The 15,878-nt window shown below is 48.0% G+C and overlaps 1 protein-coding gene across 2 annotated transcripts in view; it reads left to right on the forward strand.

Moving 5' to 3' along the window:
• The window catches only part of TDRD5 (tudor domain containing 5), a 1,550,608-nt gene that overhangs the window by 1,412,169 nt on the left and 122,561 nt on the right, over positions 1-15,878 (forward strand). For both annotated transcript variants that reach the window (XM_086955296.1, XM_086955303.1), the window contains exon 14: positions 7,886-8,069. In XM_086955296.1, the coding sequence (XP_086811422.1) occupies positions 7,886-8,069 (184 nt within the window). The remainder of the gene's footprint in view (positions 1-7,885; positions 8,070-15,878) is intronic.

Consider the following 15,878-nt stretch of genomic DNA (forward strand, 5'->3'; position numbering starts at 1 on the left):
TGGAACTGAAAAAGTCATCGGATCCGAAAAAATCATCGGATCCAAAAACCATACCGGAACCGGAAAAATCCTCTGAACCGAAAAAAGCTTCGGAGCCGAAAAAGACTGCTGCTTCCCCAGTGAAGACATTGTCAAGAAACCAAAACAAGCCATTTCGGTGCCCAAACCTTCCTCCGCACCAAAAGATCAACCCCCTGCAGAGGATTTACCCTATCCAGATGCTGCTCAAAAGACTCTAGCTAAGGATCCAATCACTGGGCAATTAATTTTGGCTTAAAAAAAGCGACCACTGGACACACCAGCCCCAGCTCATCATTCAAAGAAGAAGGACATGGCTACATCTCCCCTAAGACTGCCTTCCCCTTCTCTTTCGCCTGTACCATCACCACATCCTCCCATACCACACCATTCCTCAGCATCCTCCTTCATACCAGACAGGGATTATAGCTCTGATGGTATGGGGGTAACATACCTGATCCAGCCACGCCCGCAGGATCCCCAGACCCGTGGGATGATTATACCACCCCAGATGTCCCAAATGTCCCTCAGGATGACATATACCCCTCAAGGTTTTCCCCACCAGAAGACACTATAGGGTTTAATGAATTAATTGACAGGGCAGCACAATATCGTGGGGTAGCCATACATACAGACCCTGTTGAGGAAGACTTCCTAATGGATACATTTGATAACGCACAAAGGTCCTCGTCCATTTTACCGATGCTTAAAGGAGTGATCAAGCATGCCCCTGAAGTCTTCAAGGACCCAGTCAGAACTCAGGTCATTAACCCTCGTATAGAGAAAAAATATAAGGCTGCCCCCTCAGACCCAGCATATATTAAAGGTCCAGTACCACTAGACTCACTTGTAGTTTCCAATGCACGCAAGAGAGCAAACACAAACATCAGGTGAGGCTGCACCACCAGATAAGGAGTCTACGCTACTTGACGCATCAGGGAAAAGAACAGTGTCTCAAGCAGCAAACATGTGGCATATCGCCAATACACAGGCATTACTAGGCAGATATGTCAGGGCACATTACGATGAGCTAGAGTCATTAATGAGGCACCTCCCTGACAAGTACAAGGATAGAGCAAAGGAGCTTATCCAAGAGGGGGGAAAAATCACAAACACCTCTATTCGGTTTCCCCTTGATGCAGCCGATTGTGCCTCTAGGGCTGTTAACATCAGCGTTTTACTATGCAGACACACCTGGCTACGTATATCAGGGTTCAAACCTGAGGTACAAAGTGCCATTCTTAATCAACCCTCTGATGAGCAACACCTATTTGGACCCGAGGTAGATGTATCACTGGAGAAAATTAAAAAGGATACAGACACCACCAAATCTATGGGAGCCCTGCAGTTGCCGGCTCCCAGGTGTTCATTTCGTCGCTCATCCTATCGAGGTGACACCAGGGGATATACTTCAGACACAGCTTCTACCTCGTACAAAGCCCCTACACAGTCTACTTACAGCAAAGGCTACCAAAGGGGTGGTTACAGGGGTAACAATAACAAAGGCAGAGGCAAAAATAGCAACTCGCGCTCTGCCTCTAACCCTGCCCAATGACTCCCTTCCCCCTTCCCCCGTCCCATTCCACTCCTGTTGGGGGAAGACTCCAACAATACCTGCTAGCCTGGGAAAACATCACATCAGACAGGTGAGTGCTTCAAATAATTTAATCAGGTTATTGTCTGGAACTAACATCTACCCCCCCAAACATACCACCCAAGCAACGTCCAATGTCACAGGAACACTTAACATTGCTCAGACAGGAGGTAATATCCCTCCTAAGGAAAAATGCAATATAAATAGTTCCAGAGCATCAGAAAAACAAAGTAGTATATTCCCTAATACCAAAGAAGGACGGATCTCTAAGACCCATCCTCGACCTCAGACCTCTAAACATTTACATATAGTCGGATAAATTTCATATGGTCACACTCCAACAAGTCCTCCCATTACTGGTACTAAACGACTTCCTTGTCACTCTAGATCTCAAGGACGCCTACTTCCATATTCCCATCCACGCAGCGCACAACAAATATCTCATATTTGTGCTAGACGCACAACACTACAAAAGGGGGTGGTGATGGACGGAGCATCTGAATCAATCAAGCTTGTTTCCGGTCCAGGGAAGACATGGCTTGGCAGTTCGGGCTGGACTGTTCCCATGAGGCACAGGGTCAGACTGATTTGCATATAGCCATGTCTGAACTGGGGTGGCAGAGTGGGCTAAAGAACGGTGATGGATTAAACCCAGATCTTTTGACTGGGTGTGAGTGTTTGATTCAGATGCTCCGTCCATCACCACCCCCTTTTGTACCGCTTTTGGCCGCCATAAGTGTGGCAGGGTATGCTCAGACGTGAGTCCCTTGCTCACTTTGCCACTGGATTCACCAAGCTGGGCTGAAGACGGCTGGATTGCCTGAAACCGGTCCTCGGAAGCTTGTTTCCGGTCCAGGGAAGACATAGCTTGGCAGTTCGGGCTGGACTGTTCCCATGAGGCACAAGGTCAGACTGATTTGCATATAGCCATGTCTGAACTGGGGTGGCAGAGTGGGCTAAAGAACGATGATGGATTAAACCCAGATCTTTTGACTGGGTATGAGTGTTTGATTGATTCAGATGCTCCGTCCATCACCACCCCCTTTTGTACCGCTTTTGGCCGCCATAAGTGTGGCAGGGTATGCTCAGACGTGAGTCCCTTGCTCACTTTGCCACTGGATTCAAGCAAGCCGGGCTGAAGATGGCTGGAATGCCAGAAACCGGTCCTCGGAAGCTTGTTTCCGGTCCAGGGAAGACATGGCTTGGCAGTTCGGGCTGGACTGTTCCCACGAGGCACAGGGTCAGAGTGATTTGCATATAGCCATGTCTGAACTGGGGTGGCAGAGTGGGCTAAAGAACGGTGATGGATTAAACCCAGATCTTTTGACTGGGTGTGAGTGTTTGATTGATTTAGATGCTCCGTCCATCACCATCCCCTTTTGTACCGAGTCAACAAACACAGCAGATCCACGAGTGGTAACTTCATCCACAAGTTCTTCATCCGTTCTTCCAAATGTGGGGATAACCTCAGACCTCTTTGCCACCCACGAAAACGCAAAATGCCCAAGCTTTTCCGCCAGATACCCACACCCATTGTCCAAAGGCAATGCAATATGGATAAACTGGTCAAAACTATTTGCATACGCTTTTCCTCCTCTCCCACTACTTCCGCTAGTGGTACGCAAACTACAACAACATTCCCTGACGCTCATTCTAGTTGCTCCAATTTGGGCCAGACAACCTTGGTACACCACGCTGTTGCAAATGTCTGTAGTACCACACCAAAAACTAAACCTATCTCCACGCCTATTAACACAGAACCATGGAGAGATCAGACACCCGGACCCATCTCATCTCAACCTAGAGATCTGGCTCCTGAGGTCATAGTTTGGTTACCTCAACCTTCCTCCGGAATGCATGAACATCATTAAAGAAGCTAGACGTCCCACTACTAGAGCATGTTATGCTGCTAAGTGGAAACGCTTTGTCATATACTGCCAAAATAACCAAGTAAATCTCTTAGACGTGTCTATTCAACACATCATAGGATATCTATTACACCTTCAAAAGTGTAATTTAGCCTACACGTCTATCAGACTACACCTTGCTGCTATCGCAGCATACTTACAAAATAGACAACCTCTATCTCTTTTCTAGAGTACCAGCTATTAAAGCTTTCATGGAAGGACTCAAAAGAATAATAACTCCCAGAACGCCACCGCCACCGCCACCAGTGTGGAACCTGAACATTGTTCTTACAAGATTAATGGGTCCTTCCTTCGAACCATTACATAAATGTGAATTGCAATTCCTAACCTGTAAAGTAGCTTTCCTAGTTGCAATTACTTCTCTCAGAAGGGTTAGTGAACTACAAGCATGGACCATTCAAGAACCTTTTTTTCAAATGCATCATAACAAAGTAGTTCTTCGTACTAATCCTAAATTCCTTCCTAAAGTCATTTCACCATTCCATCTAAATCAATCAGTTGAGCTGCCCGTATTTTTCTCGCAGCCTCAAACAGTCGCAGAAAGAGCTCTACACACCTTAGATGTCAAAAGAGCACTGCTGTACTATATCGAAAGGACACAAACTTTTCGTAAAACAAAACAACTTTTGTGTCTTTTTCACCGCCACATAAAGGCAACCCCATATCAAAATCAGGGATCGCCAGATGGATTGTTAAATGCATACAAATATGTTACCAAAAGGCAAAACGTACATTAACAATTCCTCCAAAAGCCCATTCAACAAGAAAGATAGGGGCTTCAATGGCATTCTTAGGGATCATTCCCTTAGATGAGATATGCAGAGCAGCTACATGGCTTACACCGCACACATTCACAAAGCATTACTGTGTAGATGTGCAAACTAAACAAGCCACTGTGGGCCAGGCTGTGCTAAAAACACTGTTTCAAAAAACTGCAACAGATACTGGCGGTCGCAGCTAAGTGTCGGTACTGCTATACAATCTATGCATAGTGTGTAGTCTGCAGCTCATATGCCTCGAACGGAAAATGCTACTTACCAGTATGCATCTTCTGTTGGCATGTAGAGCTGCAGAGTTACACACGCCCACCCGCCTCCCCGGATAACTTTATCTGTTCCAGTATTATCTTAATTAGATACAAATCACATGGACATCACTACCTCTTGTACAGCTCCCTTCCCTAAAAGTGGCGCAAAACAATCTGGGGATGGAGCCGATGCCCATGCGCAGTATCATCCAAAGGAGGAGTCACCTATCCTGTGACTTCCAAAGTCTTTTCTACAACAAAACAAACTGCAAACATATGGGCCCAACACCAGGTAGCCATCTATGCATAGTGTGTCTCTGCAGCTCTACATGCCAAGAACAGATGCCTACTGGTAAGTAGCATTTTCCTTCCTATGGTCAATGGACCATTAGTTGAACTAGTTGATGGTGAAATGACATAAAACAATCTTCTTACATTTGATGAAATTACCACAGACTCCGGAAATATTTTGAATCTTTATCTAGTAATTTCATGTGAACCACTTACTAAGTACAGTACAGTCTCCATCACTTATAGGAAGGAAGATTCAATTAATCAAATCCCCATACACATACTTTTATATTTGCAATGACTTATGCTCAGAACTGAGAGGATAGAGAGAAAAGAACATCGGCAGATACACAGAAAATATATTACCTAGAATGGTGTGAAAACCAACCCCCTGGCCAAGGAGTTGGGAAGGGTCCCCAGGGAAAGATCAGGCGGCAAAGGCTTCAGGACAGGATAGAGGACCTATCTTCCACCCACGCTTACATAGCACCCCTCTCTGACACTCTCTTCCTCCTCGAGATTCTTCCGCAATCTTCTTCTAAGCAAATTAATTTAGGATAGATGGTTCTGCATTCGATTCTTCATCAGCATTTCTCCTCACACCGACAGCATCCTGAGCTCTGCAGCATTTAGCAAATCTCCGTCTATCTAACTAGCTACGTCTACCTCAATTCTACCCTACAATATTCATGTACCTCCCAATAATGTTTCAATATCATGAAACGTCTAACTCTTATTGGACAGGCAAGGGGGGTGATCATCACACCATGCTTATTTTCCAATTTAGTCTTTCAGTCCTTTGTTAAAAATTCCACCCCTTAATTTTTATTCATAAATCTTTTTCCCACCTGTATTCACATCATATTTGAAACAAGTGTAACATTTCTCATGTATTTCTATTCATCCAGAGGGCTTGAGTACTGGTTCCCAGGGTATGTATCTCTTTCGTCCTTGGACTGTGTTCAAGAGTCGCATCACTTCTTCCGGCTCAGTCAGACCACACATGTGCAGGGATCAGGTGGCTAACAGACTTTAGACTCATACGAAAGGCCGAAATTACGCACTAATAAAAGAGTCAAAAAGACATATGTCAAATTCAAAATAAATGGTTGCACTGAATACCACGTATCTCTACTGTAATCCCATTCATTTATTAATGCTTTCCCCGCTTTTGTATTAGTAAAATAGCTTGTGTTCGTTTTGTCAAAGCAGATGCTAACCATGTGAGCTTTCAAGCAGCCATTTTATTAGCGTCTGCGCAGGCACAAGTAATCCCCTCCGAGCGCCAGCTCGTCATACTGCGTAGATGCAGATGACGCATGCGCAATAAAGATTTCCCATTAGCAGCCATTTTAGGATTTCACTTGAGTTACTAATTTATAATACACATAGGCAAGCTTCTCTATTTTATTTGTTCGATGTTGTGCATATTAATTTATACAATACGTCGTTAATACAATATTAAAAGTTAAATGAGGATTGTCTCCGAGCAAGTCTCTTTTCTACGAGTCCTTGCCCCATCAACAGTATATTAGACAAAGAAGGAAAGCTAGAGTAATAGAAAGTTTTTTATTATCTAGCAGATTAGTATTGGGCCAGATACAAAAAAGGTCAAGTAATAACTTTGCATCCCATAGTGTTTCGTATTTAGGTTTAGGAGGTCTTTTGAGCTTGATGCTTTTCATAACTCTGCATATTAAAGAATCCTTACCAATAGATCTACCATTTAAAAGGGGATGACCTGCAGAAATGGCTGATCTAGAAGTTAGACGACCTCTTTCAAATTGTTCGACAAGAAAGTTGGCTACATATACGATAGGAGCCTCCACAGAATCCAGGTTCCTTTCCAGGCCCAAACTAACCAATCTTTTCCAGGGGCCGTTTTATCTGTAGTGTGTACCGGGGGCCCAGGATTCTTGGAGGAGATAAAAAGCCTGCGCTGAAAGGTCTGAGATTTCATTGGCTCGCCTGACACTGTCCAGGCAAGAAGGATCAAAGCCCGTTCTGAAGAAGGGTATGTTCTGAACCGTCTCTGTCTCTTAGGCCTGGTGTAGCTGGGAGAAGAAAGGGTATTTTGTAAGTTAATTCCAAGGTAGTTGGAAACCAAGGTTGGGACGGCCAAAAGGGTGTTATAAGTATTATTGAACATTGTTCCATTCTCAATTTCTGCAGGGCACGTTGGATCATTACAAAGGGGGGGAGGCATATCCCCGAATTTCTTTCTAAGGTTGAAGGAAGGCATTCACTGCCAGAGCACCCGCTTCTAGCATCCAGCTGAAGTCCCCATTTGTTTGCATCTCACTTTAATTTTGCTTGTATTTCCATTTTAAACCAATTGTATATTTGCTGCAGCAAAGTATAATAGATAAGGTCACTGATTAGTTCTCAAGACAGTAACAGCTGCCATAAGTCCCGTTATCTAAAACTCCATGCTGGCTCAACATGTTTTGCTTGCTGATGTTTTAGTTAACTAATTAGTATCAATAGCAGCTACTACGGGATGGGGGTGGTGGAGCTGAAATAAAAATAAAAAAAGGACTTACCTGGAACAGCCAGCCGGTGCCGACCTTGTCGGTCCTCTTCATCTTCCTTCCTCCTGTCTCCAGCCCAGCCGGCAGCAGGAAGCACACGGGCACACAGGCTCCTCTGAGCCAATCACAACGCTGCAATGCAATGGTCTAGTCAAACGGGGACAGGAAGCCTGTGCATGTTCTTCGCCAGGCTGTGTAATGCAGCCTTTTGGGGAACATGCAGTCATGCGCAATTAGGGAGTGCAAACCACTCCTCACCCTGTTCTTGCCGGCCCCACCCCGCCACTGACTGCCTTTTGAGCAGTGGGGAGATGTTCCTCCACTTTAGTGCAGGAGCCACCAATGTTTAGAATAATCTAAACACTTAATATTCTTAATTTTGCCTTGCTGCTGCCTCTTTTTGTCTTTTAATTTATTCGAAGTGCAGTCAATATTAGGATTGAATCATATCAGAAAGACTACTTCTTAAACTGTTTTCACTTGTTTTTTAAACCAGGAATCCGATTTCTTTGGGGAAAGTTTAGAGTCTGTGACTCTGCCAAAATCCTTGGAAGAATTTTATATATCTCTGATCAAGTCCAAGAAGCCACATCAGTGCACCAGCCTAGACACTGACCCTGCCCCCTCAGCTGTTAAACAACCAGAAGCAACAGAGAGGACTGAAATCAAAGAAAAGAGTGGTAGGTTTAATTAGAAAAGTAAGATGTGATTGCTGGCTCCAGTAAATATCAATGTCTAACATTTATTCGGAAAGACCTTTAGTGTGAGTTCTGCAGCCTTGGTACTAGTTTATACTTTCATTGTGTGGAGATGGAGAAGGAAGATGTGAAAGCTGGGAGAACAGCCAGGATTGCATGTCCCGGGTTCTAATTCTTTATATGTGTCTGCTGTGATGCGGATCCTACAGAATGGGACTGTCCCAGTTATTACAGGTGATCTTTATTACTGCAGATCCTCATGTTGATTCTTCTACAGAGCCGTGCTTATTTATTACTCCTGCTCTTAGTCAAACAGTCTAAAGTTCAGTGTCTAAGAGATGTAACAGGACATAGTGGCGCAGTGGTAATGTCCAGTTAGTTGATTTACTGGTTATCTGCATTCTTCTAAGTCCTGATCTTCCTTGTAACAATCCTTACACATTGATCACAGGAATATGTTGAGGAAAACTAACACAGAACTAAAGTGATGTTGAATGAAACTAAAAATAAAGTTTTAGCAACAGCCACAAAGATTACTTTAGCTCGTTGATATCTAAATCCATGTTATGATGGGAAACATCCTTTACCGCGCATGTCTTTACCATGCATGCCTTTACCACGTAAGGTTAGTATAGCAAAAGTAAGTGTGTGTATATGTATGTGTGTGTGTGTGTGTATGTGTATATATATATATATATATATATATATATATATATATATATATATATATATATATATATATATATATATATATATATTTTGCTGAAAAAACAAAGGTTTGATTAATTGTATAATTAAGTGCCGACATAACTGGGCCCAGATAGTTGAGAGGGCATGGAAAAGCACAAGAAACGCCCAACTGGTCCACTTCTTTATACTGCATAGAGCTTACCTCACTTCTGCCAGGATTAATAAATATTTTACAAACACTGCGAAATGCCCACGTTGTAATTTAGAATGGGCAGAGTTCAGGCATATGATGTGGGACTGTCCACACTGGGAGGATGTGGTCGCGCTGCTATGCGAAATCACAGAACGACAGATAACACCTGACATGGGCACTTGCTTACTTCACTGGTTCCCTCATACGCCCAAGACAAGAGTTACAAGCACATTTCTAGATTTGGGGTTATTGCTGGCCAAGAGGAATATTACATCACACTGAAAGGCCGCACGAGGTCCCAGTGTTCTGAGATGTAAAAATGTAATTGAATAAATGGGCCACCAGTGAAAGAACAATCAGTTTTCAGCTAGCTAGACAAGCCTTAGGGAGATAAAGCCATGGAGGCCGCGAGGGCCTGAGAAGCACTAGTTCTTTCATTGCAGGCACCGGAGATGGATTCAGATGAAAACTCTACAGCGAGTACACCAATGGTCTCACCTGGAGTGCTGTGTATATTGTTCGATTGGTTGGGATTATTGTAATACTAATAGTGTCCTTGACTGGGGGAATGCTGATCTTCACTGGCTTTAATGTGCTAATGTTATATAACGCGGATCCATGTGTTGCACAGAAATATATTGAATTGCTGTAGTGCGAGACACAATGGGGGACATGGGTGGGCTGGGTGAGTAGGTGGGAGGAGGGGGTTATATTTCCTTTTTTTATTATTCTGGTTGCTTAAGAGTTGCAAAAATGCCTTCTACATTAATCTGTGTCGAATCATCATTCAGTCATATATCCCACGTATTGTACATGTATGCTGATATTTAACATAGGAGATTTGTATTCATGTTCCCCTTATTTGAAGTGGGGAGAATAGACGGAGCACTGTTTCGTGGCAACTGATGTTTAACACCCTCGCTGCTGCAGCAATTCTCCTCATATGCTGACTATTATGTTTTCCCATTGTTCATGACGAGCTCAGCTCGTCATCAGCACAGCTCAACCGTGCCTCATGACGAGCTGAGCTCGTCATGAGCATCAAAGGGGTTAAGAGGCTATTGTGATTCTTTGATATTGCATTCAGATTATGTTTTGTTTGAAAAAACTCAATAAGATATTTTTTGTAATAAATAAGTGCCGACATAACAATGTGAACTAAAAAAACAAGCATTTGCAATGCAATAGGTCTCGCATTTGCTAGAGTTTGAGCTATTGGCATTGTAAATTACTATGCTTTTTATTTGTGTGTGTCTTGAAAACAAATAAATAAAAGGCATTGTCATTACAATGCCAATAGCTTAAACTCTGGCAAATGCAAGACCTATTGCATTGCAAATGCTTGTTAAATTATACTTTACCAAAACAATTGGTGGAGATCGGTGTCCTCTATTCTATGCATTTAGTTGAATTTATGCAGTTTTGAAAATGTATTCAATAGGAGCGCTCAGAAGTAGGAATGCAATGTTTCTTTTAAGTTTTTTTGAGAGGATTATAGTTTTTATGCTGTAAAAGTTGTCAGTGCGAGTAAATGTATGCTCTTTTTATTTACTATGAGTGGTGTGGCTCACTGGTTAGAGGCGGCAGACCCGAAAGCAGAGGACGGCCCGAGACCAGGGTTCAATTCCCGACGCGGCAGGGTCGTGAACCAGGGTCAGCGGACTCGATAATTCTCGCCTCGGTGCCTACTCTAACCAGGGATTACACTCGGCAACTCTGGGCATTAGCTTGCCTCATCTCCACAACGGCCCCCCACAAACGCCGGGGATGCCTGGTTTCACCTTGAAGATACCCAGGAGGGAACATCTCACAGGGAACGCCAGGACTGATTCTCCAGCGGTCTATAGCGCCAGGACGCCTCCGTGTAGCAGTGCGCTTTACAAGACACACACATTTATATTTACATTTGCAAATGGTGATGCCGATGATGCCAAAATGCTGGTGTAGTGTTGGCGCGAAAGATACAGCTGGAATATCTGCTGCAACCATGGATGTCAAGCGAGATCTGAAAGAGACACGTTATTGATAGATTCCTTACCTTAGAATATCCCCAGGCGTCAGACTGGATCCGGAAACTTTTGCGTAGCAATACCCCTGCGCGTCGGTAGGCGTCGTCCGCGGCTCCGCGTCCGTCGGCGTCGTTAGCACCGGAATGACGTCATCGGAGTACTTAGACGCCGCCCTCGCGCGCTTACGTCAGTTCTTCTTTTTTTCGCGCCAGCTAGCGCCGATCCGGAGAAGCTCTACCCCTCAGTCACTTTTTGAAAATAAACTTTTTTGATATTTTGATCTGTTTTTTCTTGAGTCGTTTGACTCCTACGGTGCCGGTAGGGATGCTCGGGTTCAAACCCTGTTCTAAGTACAGCCGACTGATGTCGGTTACTGACCCCCATCGCCGGTGCCCCCAGTGTCTAGGCCTCGACCACGGCGACCGAACCTGCTCCGACCCCGAGCCCTGACGTCTAAGGCTAGGCGGGAGCGGTCCCGCAAGCGACTTAAGCTCCAGCAGTCAGCCCCGCGCCGTTCGGGTCCCGGTCCCACAGGAGGTCAAGGGACCGGTCGCGGGGTCGGAGTCCTCGTAGCTCCGAGAGTCGGCATCGGTCGTCGGGATCACGATCCTCAGGTAAGAGGCTTGAGAGGTTGGAAAGGCGTCATCGCTCTTCCGACGTCGCACGACGCGGCCGGGGGGTCGGGTGACACCACCCACGGGGCTCCGACGGAGTCGCGATCGCCACATCCTGCCCCACACCTTCCGGTCCCTGGGCACGATGCAGTGCCTGAGGAGGTCAAGCGGTACCTCATGGCCATGAGGTCCCTACCTCTTCCGCCAGGTTCCACGGCGGCTTCGGGCCCAGTGGTCCTGGCAGGGGGGCCTAGCGGTTCGGGTGCTTCGGCCCCGACGTCGCCGGCAACCTCGGTCCCGGCGCCGCAGGCCCCCACTGGATCCGCTTCCGGATCTGGGTCATCGCCGCTCGACCTCTCCGACGCCGGCCCCTAGGGTGTCACCCCCGGCAACGCCGTTCCCAATCCTACCCTCGATTCGGTTACGGCGCCGGAGCGGCGCCGCTCTTGACGTCGTTTGGAGATTTTTATTTCGACGAACCGGCCCCATCCTTTGAACTTGAATATCAGGTGATGGGTGACAAAGGGGTTTGGGAGGGGTATCTGGACCCTCTGGCACAGGAGTTTCAGTCTCAACAGGACTGGACATGTGAGCTTAGGGATGCCAGTGGACTGGACACTTCGCCAGACACTGGTTTTGTCTCCCCTCCAACCGTGGCTACGGAGGAGGGGGCTGCCTACAGTGTAGTGTTGACGTGGGCGGCCAAGGCTTCGAGCCTGGAGCTCCCTGTGGCGGCCGTAAGGACTAACCTCCTGAGGTCAAGCTCAACGGAGCCTCTGCTGCCGTTTAATGAGGCCTTGTGTGACGTTCTTTTGGGCACCTGGTCCAGGCCCGCTACAGGTCCGCCTGTGGATAGGAATGTGGCCAGACGCTACCGCCCGGCTCCGGGCGACCCTTGCTTCTTGTCCACCCACCCCACCCCCGAGAGCCTGGTGTTCCAGGCCTCTACTTCCCAGACCGCATACCCGACGGCTCCGCCCGATTGGGAATCCAAGAGGTATGAACAGTTCGGTAAGAAGGTGTTCTCGTCCCTGAGTTTGGGTCGCTACACCCACACTCTGTGGGACACGGTCGCGGAAGTGCTGCCACAATGCCCGGAGGAGGTCCGGGCTAAACTCATCCAAGCCCTCGCGGAGGGTCGAGATGCGGCACGCTACTCCATCCGGTGTGGGCTGGATACCACGGACTCACTGGGCAGAGCAATGGCAACAACGGTGGCTGTTCGACGCCACGCCTGGTTGAGGACCACCAACTTTTCGGCTGATGTCCAGGCCACACTTCTGGACATGCCGTTTGATGGCCGTCGCCTCTTTGGCGACAAGGCAGACCATGCGCTTGAGCTTTTTAAGGACTCCAGGGCTACGGCCAAGTCCTTGGGCCTCTCGGCCCCTCGCCGGCAAACGGGTGCCTTTCGCTCCTTTCGTGGCCAAGGAAGGGGCGCTCCCACACGTGCCGCCAGCCACGCGCCGCAGACTAATACACAAAAAAACTTACCTTAACCTCCAATTATTTGAATGTGTTACTGATATAGAACAATAAACGAAAATGAATGCGTTTATCCTGGCCATCAATGTTGCCTGGTTGAATTTAATTATTCTTCATGCTAGATTAAATGAAAAAAAGAACACATAATCTACTAAACAGACAGTCTCATTATAGAAGTAGAGTGTGGTTGTTACTCCCACTACTTTCTGGTATCCAAGAATGGCAAAGGGGGCCTACGCCCTATCTTGGACCTACGGAACGTCAACGGCTTCCTCTGGAAGGAGAAGTTCAAAATGCTGACATTGGCTCAGGTCTTAGCTGCCCTAGACCCAGGAGACTGGATTGTAGCGTTGGACTTGCAGGACGCCTATTTCCACATCCCCGTCCTGCCGGCGCTACCTGCGGTTCACTGTAGGCCTCAAGCACTTTGTTTACCGCGCTCCCCTTCGGCCTTACCAGTGCCCCACGGGTGTTCACGAAAGTGATGGCGGTGGTCGCAGCTCATCTGCGCAGGTTAGGGGTTTCAGTCTTCCCCTACCTCGACGACTGGTTGTTGAAGGCGGGCTCGCCCCAGACAGTAGTCAGCCACCTCCAGACAACGGCGGACTTCCTGCACCAGCTGGGGTTTGCCATCAATGTGCCGAAGTGTCACCTGTGCCCCTCTCAGAAGCTCCTCTTCATCGGAGCGACCCTCGAATCGGCGCGGTTTCGGGTTTATCCTACCGAACAGCGGGTCCGGGATATTCAGGCTCTCATTCCACTCTTTCGGCTTTTATCCCGGGTCTCGGTCAGGTTGACGCTGCGGCTTCTGGGGCTGATGGCCTCCTGCATCCTTCTGGTGCATCACGCCAGGTGGCGGATGCGGGCTCTGCAGTGGGACCTGAAGTTTCAGTGGGCCCAGCATCAGGGCAACCTGTCCGACCATGTAATGATCTCAGAGGGCACTGCGAGACAGCTGCAGTGGTGGCTCACGGACCGCGATTGGGTCAGCGGCAGATCCCTCTCCCTTCCCCAACCGGAGCATGTAGTTGTGACGGACGCGTCCCTGCAGGGCTGGGGAGGCCACATGGGAGAGGCGGAGATCAGAGGCCTCTGGTCTCCGGCGGAGTCCCAGCCCCATATCAACCTTCTGGAGCTGCAGGTGATTTGTCTGGCACTGAAGGCATTCCTCCCCTCTGTCCGGGAGAGTGTAGTGCAGGTGTTCACAGACAACACCACCGCCATGTGATACTGCAACAAACAGGGCGGGGTGGGGTCGTGGACCCTCTGCCAGGAGGCTCTGAGCCTCTGGCAGTGGCTGAAACATCAGGGCGTGACTCTGACGGTTCAACACCTGGCAGGTTCTCTGAACGCCAGGGTGGACGAACTCAGCCGGCGGTGCATGATGGATCACGAATGGCGTCTGAACTCGGATGTGGCGCAAGGCCTCTTTCTGCAGTGCGGAGAGCCTTGCTTAGATCTATTCGCCACAGAAGAGAATGCGCAATGTCATCAGTTCTGCGCGTTGGAATTTCCAAGGCGGCACTCGCTCGGTGATGCTTTTTGACGCGAGTGGAGTTGCGGTCTGTTGTACGCCTTTCCGCCTATACCACTTCTGCCCAGATTGCTGAAGAAGATCAAGCGCGACCGGGCCCAAGTTATCCTTGTGGCTCCGGACTGGGCGCGAAGGTACTGGTATCCCGAGCTACTCAGTATGTCAGTCGATCCCCCGGTTCGTCTGCCTCTTCAGGGGGACCTTCTGTCACAGCAGCAGCGGACGGTCCTCCACCCGAACCTGTCCAGTCTCCACCTCCATGCTTGGAGATTGAGCGGCGACAGTTGAGGCCATTTGACTTGCCTCCTGAAGTCTGTAATGTCATTCTGGCAACAAGGGTGTCCCTCCACAAAGTTGGTATTCGCCTGCAGGTGGAACAGAATTGTGGCATGGTGCACAACAAAGGCTGTGGATCCTCTCAATGCCCCTCTTTCTGAGGTTCTCCTCTTCCTTCTTTCTCTTGCCCAGCAGGGCTCTGCTCTGGGCACTATCAAGGGCTACCTTTCTGCCCTTTCAGCCTTCTTAAGGCTACCTGATCAGCCTTCTTTGTTCAAGTCCCCCATTGTAAACAGATTCTTAAAGGGCATAACTCATATGTTCCCTCCTGTTCCTTTTGTGATGCCCCAGTGGGACTTGAACCTGGTTCTCACTTACTTGATGTGCGCTCCCTTTGAGCCGCTTCATAATTGTCCTCTACGTCTCCTTACCCTTAAGACTGCTTTTCTGGTTGCCATCACCTCTGCCAGGAGAGTGAGCTCCAGGCTCTTTCCTCTAAACCTCCTTTCCTTTCTGTCCATCCGGACAAGGTTGTGTTGCGGAAAAAACCCTCTTTCCTGCCCAAGGTAGTCACAGCTTCCACATCAGGCAGTCCATCACCTTGCCCACCTTCTTTCCGCCTCCGCATCCCTCGAAAGAGGAATAGAGGCTCCAGTCTGGACCCAAAACGTGCGCTCTCTTACTATCTGGATCGCACACGCCAGTTCCGGGTGAATGACCAACTCTTGTTGGTTACGTGGGTGCTAAGAAAGAAAGGACGGGCGGTGCACAAGCGGACCATCTCTCGGTAGATCGTGTTGTGCATCCAAGCGTGTTACTCCTTGGCTAAGAAGGAACCTCCTGTTGGGCTGAGGGCCCACTCCACTGGGGCCACGGCGACTACTATTGCCCTGGACCCGGGAGTCCCATTGCAGGACGTTTGTCAGGCGGCTACGTGGGCCTCGCTGCACACGTTCGCGAAACACTACTGTCTAGACATCCAAATCCGGA

Source organism: Lissotriton vulgaris, chromosome 1_1, assembly GCF_964263255.1.
Source record: "Lissotriton vulgaris chromosome 1_1, aLisVul1.2, whole genome shotgun sequence".
In the NCBI taxonomy this organism is placed as follows: Eukaryota; Metazoa; Chordata; class Amphibia; order Caudata; family Salamandridae; genus Lissotriton; species Lissotriton vulgaris.